Here is a 10,411-nt window from a genome sequence, read left to right as displayed (position 1 = left end):
TAAACAGGATAGGTGAAATATTATCATGTAAAGCAACCATAAACACATGAAAAGACCTAGGTTTACAATTTATGATTAAAAAACTCTACTATCTACACAATATACATAGACATAAAATGTAAAAACTTAAATATCTTAGAAACAGTAGCCAATCAGTTGTTTTCATTGTCATATTTGAATTCAGCACATCAAAATACATAATAAATAGCACATTTTATCTCTGAAGCAGACGACTTCTCAAAAATTTTAGACCAGTGTAATTAACACCGTCTGAAAGAGCAACAGAATCAATGACGCTGCCCTGAGTGCGAGTCATATTGCTGAGCAGTAGCATCATGGGACTAGGATTTATTTGTTTGTTTGTTTGTAAGAGACGCAGGTTTAAGTGCATCCTCTTATTCCCAGCCCATTTTCCTCTTTTTCACTCTGAAGGCACCACTGACTGATACCGTAATCACCTCTAGGACAATAAGTTGAGGTCATGCACCTCCTGGCTCCTTTGGAATCAAGGGGTTTCTGACAGACCAGGGCAGATCTTGGGGATAAGACAGCAGCCACCTCCCACCCCTCTTTTTATGACTCGTGTACCAGGAAGCCAATGAAGGCTCCTGGTTTCTCTTCCTCCTTCAAGAAGAGAGATTGCTTCATTCTCACACACACTCTCCCCTTGTTCTCCCCCCATTTAGTCACTTCATCTCAGAGACAAAGACTACCCAACTCTTCATGTCATGAGATTTCCATTTGACGTAGAAAGCACTTAGCTTGTATTACACAGCTCGAGGCATGATGGCTCTTTAGAACTCCCCCACCTCCAAAAATGCATCATAGCCTTCGCTCCTCTAGGGAAAGTTTTACAGAAGTTTCCTACCAACACTTTCCTACTATCACTAACACTTGTTGAGCTTCACTAGTGCCACCAATGCTAGAAACTTCCAGTGTAGACAAGGCTCCTGCAGCTGCCATCATTTTCCTCCATGGGTGATTTGTCTTATCTGGAGCAGGATTAGAAGGGATGGAATTTGGAAGAACATCATAAGTGGAAGTAGACCTAGATTACCACTGCCAGCAACAGTGCTGGGTGAAGTAGTATTTACAAGTTTTTCCACCATTGTTGTATTTCCCTAGCATAGACAAGGCTTTTGTAAAGCAAAGATCTGTGTTTCCAAAGACACCCTCTGCTTTGCTAAAGTTTAAAAGGACATTATCCCCACCGCTGAGTGGGTACGGCACAGCAGAACTTGTTCTTCTGTCTTCCCTCCACTTCACCAGCAGAATGTATTTAAATGCTTCTTTCATTTAACTTGGCTGCCCAACACTCTCTGTAGAAGGATGACCGTATACATCTCTCCCACCACACGACAGTCTATGACCCAGAACTCAATTATCTAGTTCACAACTGTGCAAGTTGGCAACTGGGTTAGATAAGCAGGAAAGTTCCCCTGCCATAGGGTCTCTGGCTTATTAATGAAACATTCAGCCAGCCTTCAAACAGACGGCAATTAAAGCTTTGCACCTCTGAGCCACATGTCAAGGTAATTTAGGGAGAGCAAAGTGATGCTGAGCAATGAAGCCAGCCTCAGTAACACAACTGAGCCACCCTTCCCTCCCCTTGGGCTCTGCCATTCACCTACAGTATTTCAAACCGGAGCCGATATAGCGAGAGATTCTGAAACAGATCTGAATATCTAACTTGACAGTTCCCAGCTCTTAATTACCTCTGTGCAGTACAGGGAACTGGGAGAGGAGCTGTGCAGAGATGGAGTCGGCAGGTTTTGTTCAGTGTTTTCCTCCTCTGAAGCATGGAACAAACTGTCCTCCAGCCATGTCTCAGGGACAGCACAGACAGTGGCAGGGAAAGCTTCCAATAAGACTTAGTAACCTCTGCAGCCCAAAGGAGTTTGGCTACGTCTAGAGAACACGTTTTTCTAGAAACGGCTAATGTATAAGCAACAAGCTGTTGGACACAGGTTTGTATGTTGCAGAATGATTTTTGCTCCAACATCCACATTGGAACCTGGCCCAGTGGTACAGAACTTTCAAAAGCTCAGGTACATTCAGAGCAGCACAGTTCCACTCTTTCACAGCATCCAGTTATGGTGTCTTCACTTCCAGCTTGTTGGGTACTTTACTCATCTGCTGTGACCTTTAGTGATCTAGATCCAGCCAGTGTGCAGGTGAGAAGTTGAAGAGCTGAGGGGTGTTACTGTACTGCACTGAGTATTGTATTGTTGAGTAGGGCTCATGCTGAGTAGAAAAATCAAGATCCTTAGAGGACATATGAAGAAGCAGGGTGGATAAAAATCAATGATTAAAAAAAAAAAAAAAATCAGATTTTTTTGATAAAATGCTCTTTGAGGAAAAAAACCTAACCTAGTTTTAATTAAGATATCTCATCATGGAATAGGGATTATAAATTCTAATTCTACAGTATGAGACAATATATTCATGTAATGTTTAAGAAAAAAGTTTTATAAATGAGTTCCAATAGTTCATGGATTAGGGACCCAATTTTATGGGGTTCTAGGGGCTTCTGTACAGATTATTTAGGTTAATCTTTCTATCTACCCAATGGGACTCAGTGCTCAGTCTAGAAGATACCATCAGAGATTCTTAGTTTTGCAGTTCTCAAACTGTGGATTTGTGTCTCCAGAGATAACATGCTTATTAACAGCAATGTTTTTAAATAAATAAAATTCAGAGGTAAGAAATATTTCCTCAACTCTATTGTCCCTCTGCAAATTTGTGTACACAGAGTCTATCCCTTACCTCTCTCTAAAAAAATGCAAAGTTTCAAAAAGTTGAATGAATAGAAGTTGGTTGGGGGTGGACTAGATCTGGACAAGGAGAAGAAGTCTGGAGTTAAATGTGAGAAGCGAGGAACATATAATATTTTAAACAAAACAAGTGTATGTTTGCTGTTTAAGTATTCTGGATTTTTTTCTTCATGTTATTTTAGTTAAATAAAACAATTTAAATGTCTGTCTGGTGATGTTCTCTTCCAAATACAGCACAGCAAGAAAATCCTCCAACTATTAATGATTAACCTGTTGAATTGGAGATATTTATGAAGTCATTGGGAGGTGAACTATCTGCTTCAATTACCTTTGGTAAATGAAATAACTGAACAATCATTCATCTTCTGATATAGCTGTAAAACTAATCTGAAAAGTTTTCAAAATAAATCACTGTTTAAAAATGTATAGTGTGTACCTTCTAAAAATGAAACCTACATGTATCTCTGAGTTGTGAGGAATATGTATTAAAGTTATAACTGCATGAATGCACTTTTATGTAGAAAACCATGATTAAATCGAGTCTTCCTGACTAGTGATTTAAATCAAATCCACCCTGTGAAGAAGTCCACGGGTTCAGCCCACCCCACTTCTTCCAGTGCGTCAGACAGGAGTAACTGATGAGACTAACTGCATGGACTGCCACACACCTGGGACGTCTCACTTTGGTACCTGACTTGAGCAGGCAAAAAGGAGCGTAACTCTGAAGATGCTCCTTCAGCTGTTACAGATTAGAAAGAAGTCAAGAGGAAAGGCTCCCAGTTAATAGATACAGACTAGTAGAATTGCTTTTGAGTTGAGTGCAAAAGCAGCATCTGGAATTTGATTTAATTAATTGATTTTTTTTTACACAAAACACTGGGTGATAAAAATCCATTCAGGCATATCAAACAGTCCAAATAAAAGTCACTTCCAGCCTAAGACCAAGCATGAAGATTTCAGATCAAAAGTTAGAGGGCACTATAAAAGCCGTACATTTTAACTACTAAGGAGCAAGTGAAGAGCTCAGGCCATGAAGACAGAAAGTCCTACTCATCTGAGATATAATCTTCCATGCAGCTCTTTTATTTGGGCATTTAGCTTACTCCAAAAAGATAAGCTACGTAATGCTGTCAGTTGTCCATTCAGAACATCTGCACTGCCATCTAGAGACATACAATCAGACAGGGGTTCTCAAGTGCCACACAACACCATGTGTACACATAAGGGAGAGGGCATAGAAGGAAGTAAAGTGACACTGAGGGGGCAGTGCTTTAGTTTAGTAAGCCTCTGCTCTTCCCCACAGCACATCTCGAAGTGTCAACAAAAACCCACCCCAGACAGGAAGGAAGGTGGCCCTGATTATTTTAAAGCTTTTATTCTATGCAAATATTAAAAAAAACAGATCTTAGAAAAGATTTTTTTTCTTTACACAAAAACCAGAACAACGTTGAAACGGCAGGTGGACAGAAGAGGGACATTCTCCTTCCTCAGTACTTTTTCAGGTTGTAGGGCAGGCCCAGTGTAGACTTGGTACCGGGAAGGGGTGGTGAGTGCCAGACAGCAGAGCTGGTGCGTTTGAAATATCGCGGCTTGTTCTTGTAGAAAATGTCCTCCAGTTTAGGGCTTATGATCAGCCCAAAGAGTGTCTCGATATTTGGAGGGTTGTAGTATTGGTATGTAACCGCTTGATTAAGCTGAGCTCCTGCAAAAATAACCACCATGTTACATGAGCAGTCTAAGGGTACGTCCAGACTACCCGCCGTATCGACGGGTAGCGATCGATTTATCGGGGATCGATATATTGCATCTCGTTAAGACGCAATATATTGATCCCCGAATGCGCTCCCCATCGACTCCGGAACTCCACCGAGCGAGCGGTGGTAGCGGAGTCGACGGGGGAGCCGTGGCCGTCGATCCTGCGCCGTGTGGACCCCAGGTAAATCGATCTAAGATCTGTATCTTTTTGCGGATACAGATTAACACGGCTGCTACTCTGAAACCAATCTAAGATACTTCGACTTCAGCTACACTATTCACGTAGCTGAAGTTGCGTATCTTAGATCGATCCCCGTCCCTAGTGTAGACCAGCCCTTGGTAGCACCTCAGTGCTCCTGTTAAACCTCACTCCCTTGGTACCATGATTACTGCAAATCAGTGCATGAAAGTCAAGATCTAAAAGCAACCCTCCAGGCTCTCTCGCCCTGCCCACAGAGCCAGTCCTGGAAGAGATTTGGGGTGGGCATGGCAGATACTGAATTCTCAGTATTGGATCAAGGTAGGGTTTTGCCTGGCTTCATACAGAACCTTACATTCCCCCTCATGCAGAGAATATAATTGGTTTCCAAGGCATCTTTCACATTCCAGGTATCCCAAGTACTGTGGAAAACCCATCACTGAAAGAAAGGATTGCCGGGCACTGGTGAACTCCCTAGCCTTCTGTTTTCAGACAGTGCAAAAGCGCTTCAACTCCAGGGATGGGCACAAGGGATTCCAAATTAACATCCGAACAATAGCACCTGCAGGAATGCAGCTCCTGCTCAGATTACCACTCAAAGCTAGTACCATATGGAACTGCAATAAGCTGAAGTCTCGTGCATTTCTGGCCTAAATTGTGGCTTCCTCTACTTCTAAGCCTCCCTGAGAAATCTGGGGTCTTCCAAATTCTCATAGATGAAGTTTCAGTGGGTATAACAAGATCTGCACGTACCAGTGGCCCAGACAGGGATGGGCTTGCGGGGCTGGCTTTCATCATCTGTGGAGTCATCACTGTTCAGATCCAGCCCATAGTTATTTGGATTTACCTTGGGGAATCTGTGTTCTTTTGATCCTAAAGGGGGCCCTTGATAGGAGTCAGAGACAGGAGATTTCTGAAACCAAATAGAAAAGTTAGATATATAGCCTTAAAAAAAAATCAATTACCTTATAATAATACTTCTATGTAGTGGTGCTGATGAGACAGCTTGAGTTTCTAGAAAGAACCCATTGTTGATTTTGGTTAGTCTATTAGTTATTTATGATAGAAATATCCAAGGATCTAGGAGCAGAAGATTTACATTGTGTACTCCAAGAATCACTGGTGCCAACAGCAGGTGGTAGGACAGCTAATGTCAGCACCAACAAGTTTATTAATATATACACAGTATTGCTGCTATCCAAACAACACTAGGTTTGAATCACACATTACTGTTCTGCCATGAGTCTCCATGGGCAGGAGAATGAAATAGATACTCTGCCCTGGAGGGAACAAAGGTGAGCCATGGAAGACAGGAAGTGGCAATGGTGTGACTCTGGCTGTCAATGTCACGTTCATACCTGATCTTCAATCCCACTCCAAAACACCAGATCCAGAGATCACGCCTGTCTGTTTATGGGAAGGCAACAATAGCCACATGATAATTCAGAAGAAATATACTGGTTAAATAATTTGGGCTGGGATTTTCAACTGAGCCTAACTTCCTTAGATTCTTGTCAAAGCTTTTATTATTATTATTTTTTTTAAATAAACTTAACCTAGACTGGCATCCACATGCTCCAAAAGCAATATTGCAGGGCACTGTCCTATAGTAACCACACACTGCAGAGCGTTTCTGAGACGTAAATGCCATTGCTATAGGGCAATGACCTACAGAAAGTGCAGCTTCCCTGTAACTGCAGAGAGCAGCCTCTGTAGCCACTCAGAAAAGGCTTACAAGCTTAGCTCTAGTCTTAAACTGCATGTTACAGCACAGAAAGTCACTCCATGTGCCAGTGGAGATCCTTGTGTAGTAAAAAAAGAGCACTCTCTCTTCTCCCTCTCCCCATCCCGTGGGGGCTGAGCAGGCTGCTTTGGCTGTGCTTCCAAACCCATGCCAACGAAGAGAGTTTGTGGAGGGAGGAATTAAGAATTGAATGTGGATCTCCCACCTAGCAAGCTACCAGGCTGTGCTGAAGCGTAACATTTTAAGCTACAGGACTGCTGTATACAACACAGTTTACTGAGTTTATCTGAGTCACATTTGATGTCAGACATTTGCTATTCTATAATTAACCTGAAAAAAAAAATCAAGCTAAGTGTAGAGACTCATCTAAAGCCATGTGTTGCTGATAACTTTTTTTTTTTAAAATGAGCTGTATACAATCAAGAGATCAACATCAACAATATCATTCTTGGAACAGCAGCAAGTTGCCCTGTTTTTTCACCCTGTAGGTGTTCAGCAGCACCATCTTTCATGCAACAGGAATAGTATGGCTGGAAAGTACAACTAAAAGCAGCAGCAACAATTACTCTGATTGTAAACCCACTGATGCTTGTCTATGCAGTACACCGTACAGGACTGAGCACCATAAGCTGTTTGATAGTTCTTAGGTAGGAGGTGGGAAGATGGACAATCACAGGTCCTGTTCCTTCCATCTCACTCCCTCCTTACAGCAGCAGAGGCAAGGAAGCGACTTATCAGAGCCTGCTTGGTGCTCCTGTTCTACAGCAACAAAACCTTCTGAAAAGCACACACCCCTAAGGGCCTTCATACAACCATAAAGTGCTTCAGGAGTCAGACCTTTTTCAAACCAAGGGAAGGAGTTGCTGACTCAGTGTTACACATCTTCCCCACCCAAAGAGAACGTAAGCGTCTTGCATTAGTTGTCAGATACTACGCATAGGGGACAAAAGTCAACATTTGAAGAGCCACCCACTTATCCACCTTTGAATCCCTTCTTAAAGTCTCACTTGCTGTGATGCCTACAAATTGTTTCCATCTGGCATGGGAGAGGCAAGTGCCAAGAAGAGACTTGCATTTTTTCTGATAGTCTCTGTTCATTGTGTAACTACATTCCCCTCACCCTCTCCATTTGTCCACTTGTCACGTCCCATCTGACCCCTGGACTGTAATCTCTCTGGAGCAGGGAGTGTTACTTGTTTGTATAGAGCCTAGTACTGTGGGACTAAGACAGAAATTCCTAGCCATAATACAAGCCATAAGAAGACATGAGGTTTTTAACATTCAACTCCTGACTACAGGTAAGTGCAACACCTAGTCATTTTTAGAAATAAGCGTAAGAACCCATGAGACAGTCACGTAGGGGCCAATTTCACTATATAGAGAGAGTTTGCTGAGAGCAGAAAAAAGGGCTTTGTTCCAGCATGGCTGAAGAGGGGCAGTGTGTCAAAATGAGACCCACCACCTGCTGCAAGGACATTTCTTATGTGAACCCAATAAAGAGTCCCTCATTTTTCCAGTGAGCTATAAAATACAGTCACAGAATACAAGACAAATCAAGTTTCAGATGGTATCAGGCATCAGACAACCAGAAGTTATGGAAGAGGCAGTAGCTGGCTGCTTGAAAAAGCAAAGCTGATCCATTATGCCCTAAGTCTAGCTTTTCAGTTTGATTCACCAAACACATCTAGGCTAGAAACACAATGGTGTTTCAACTTCAATGGTGGTAGTTAGAGAGTTTAAAGCAACTGGAGAAGCATGGAAGTTTCTCAGCTACCTGATGTCACTAGTGAGAGGCTACAATACAGCACCAACTCCCAGGATTCCTCAGGATCTAGTGCCATCATGTGGCCATTTCCTATCACTTGTTTTACATTCCAAACAAAAGAATTCTCTCCATTGTTTCTGTGTTGAGCCAAGTTTCTTATGGCTGCTCAGATAAAGAGACATCCCTGCCCTCTTTGAAGGAGAATGTCCCATACAAAGAGGAAAGGCCTCCACGGACCCAGGAATTTAGAGCCCAGTAGACATTGGAACCCCTGTCTTTGCTCCGGCTCTTGGCTCACTCACCTCCACTGTTATATTCAGCCATTTACTGGGAACAATAGCAACAGATTCTGGTGGCTTGGTTTTATTTTCCCGTGGTTGCTGCCATTCCTGCTCTTCTGGACTCTGTTCCTCCTGTTAACAAGTCCAAGTTATAAACAGATCACCCTGTTTTCACGCCTATTGAATCTGACTTGTCCTATATGAGAGGCCCTAGTCTCCCATTCATCCCCTCCCTCAGCAGGATGGGACACTACCCAATGATGGGGACAGACACTCTCCACAGTGGAGGAACAGCAGCAATTCTTTGTTAGACTCCAACTCAGACTCTTGCTGATTTGGAGATTATAGGCCTCACTGCTACCCTTCACTAGGAGAATGCAGCTGGTAAAGCTAAAGGCATGCTCAAGGCCAAAGACATAAATAGAATAAAGTCCAGTGCATGACACAGAGTCTCAACTCCCCACCTTCTTTTGGTTTTCCTCCTCCTCTGTAACCACTGCCAGCTCCATCTGCAGGTGAAGGGCCTTCCCCTTCTCTTGCTGTTTGTGACTCCTGGCAAATCAAAGCATAACCAAGTGAGTCACAAAGGACCCAGGTCACTTCCCATCCAGGATGCTCAGATACCTGCCTTCTGCACCCAGAACCCTCCACTATAGCCCATCACTCACACCCCCTTCTCCTAGTACTGACAAGATCTGCTTTGCCATGCTTGTCGCTCCGCCCCCTTCCCTCTTCTCAGGGGTGTGGAAACAGGCCAGCTCTCACCTCTCCTTTGCCTGTTCCACCTGTTGCTGCTCTGCCAGTTTCTTCAGCTCCGCAATCTTCCTCCCTTTGTCCTGCTGTTCATCCTCTCTCCTCTTCTGCAGTAGCTCCTGCAGCTTGCGTTCATCCTCCTCCTGAGAAGGCAAAGCAAGTCCACTTCTTCTATGCTAAATGGGGAGGGTGGCTGAGTTATGGGTCAAGTGCCCTTTCCTAGCCTTAATGATACCTACTCTGACCCATCCTCATCACCATCACCAGAGTCTTGGACCTTAGTTGTGCAGCCCCTCCTCCTGCCCCCCACATTTGCTGTTATATAAAGAGGGACATCACCACCCCCAGCACTTATTGCACCTGGGTATAGGTGACAGCACAAAGTTACCCATCTCCAGAATTCATTTAGTCATGGAATTGCTAGGAAGTCTGGGATGGAATTATGCACCTGAGCTTTCCTAGTCCCTTACAGGAAATGGAGGGCTGAGTGTTTGGAAACTAATACCTACGTCTGAAAATTTCAGCCCTATGGAAAAGTGTATATGAAGGAGAGGTCAGTAAAAACACCATGAACGTTTATGGTGCTATGCAACTCATAATGGTGAGATGCATTAGAACATACTTGGAGAGTGACCTTACCCCACCCTCACTGGGAAAGAAAGAAGTGATAAGGTACTTCAGTCACAAAAGGAGTAGGATATTGGGGGGTTGGGGGGGAAGGGGGAGGGAGAGAGTGAGAGAGAGTATCTGTGTGCGTGCATGTCTCTCTCTGTATATGTGTGTGTGGAGGTAAATCTATTCTGACATACTCATTGGCCTGTTCCCCCACAGCTATTTACTGGTTATTGTTCTGCCCTCTTCCCCATATGAAGCACACTGTGCAGATTTCCCATCATTCTGTTTTTCCTCTGCGAACTCTTCTCCTTACAGATGGGACCTATTCTTGCTCTTACTATCTGCAGCACTTTCTGTTTTCGGGTCTCCACTTCACCAGTCTTCTTAGCTATTTTTTTCTTCATCTTTTCTTCTACCACCTTCTCTTCTCGCACCTGAGAGAATCACACACATCAGGTCTGGACCCTGCCGAGCCTCATACAGGACAGTCTTGACATGTTTATCTACCATAGAAAGAAGAGTCAG

At 43.4% G+C, this 10,411-nt stretch overlaps 1 protein-coding gene across 1 annotated transcript; it reads right to left on the bottom strand.

Annotated features, from left to right (window-relative positions):
- Positions 1 to 3,639: 3,639 nt before the first annotated feature.
- On the bottom strand, positions 3,640 to 10,308 carry LOC112105224 (inner centromere protein-like). Its single transcript, XM_024197932.2, has 6 exons — positions 10,225 to 10,308; positions 9,284 to 9,414; positions 8,983 to 9,070; positions 8,540 to 8,650; positions 5,482 to 5,641; positions 3,640 to 4,476 (listed from the first exon to the last, which is right to left on the bottom strand). Exons 1-6 carry the CDS (start codon positions 10,288 to 10,290, stop codon positions 4,262 to 4,264), a joined length of 771 nt encoding a protein of 256 aa, XP_024053700.1. The 5' UTR covers positions 10,291 to 10,308; the 3' UTR covers positions 3,640 to 4,261.
- Positions 10,309 to 10,411: the final 103 nt, after the last annotated feature.

Source organism: Terrapene carolina, unplaced genomic scaffold (assembly GCF_002925995.2).
Source record: "Terrapene carolina triunguis isolate 2854851 unplaced genomic scaffold, T_m_triunguis-2.0 Scaffold90, whole genome shotgun sequence".
Taxonomy (NCBI): Eukaryota; Metazoa; Chordata; order Testudines; family Emydidae; genus Terrapene; species Terrapene triunguis.
Note: the sequence above shows the minus strand (reverse complement) of the source record. Positions and strands in the feature narration are given on the sequence as shown.

What these genes read in the sequence shown, in the direction of transcription:
- LOC112105224 (XM_024197932.2), bottom strand. Translation starts at nt 10,290, where the DNA reads ATGAAGAAAAAAATAGCTAAGAAGACTGGTGAAGTGGAGACCCGAAAA. An exon ending in AACAGAAAGTGCTGCAGATA is followed by an intron (nt 9,415 to 10,224) that starts GTAAGAGCAAGA and finishes TTGCCTTCTCAG; the next exon opens with GAGGAGGATGAACGCAAGCT. An exon ending in GGCTGAATATAACAGTGGAG is followed by an intron (nt 5,642 to 8,539) that starts GTGAGTGAGCCA and finishes ATTTGGTTTCAG; the next exon opens with AAATCTCCTGTCTCTGACTC.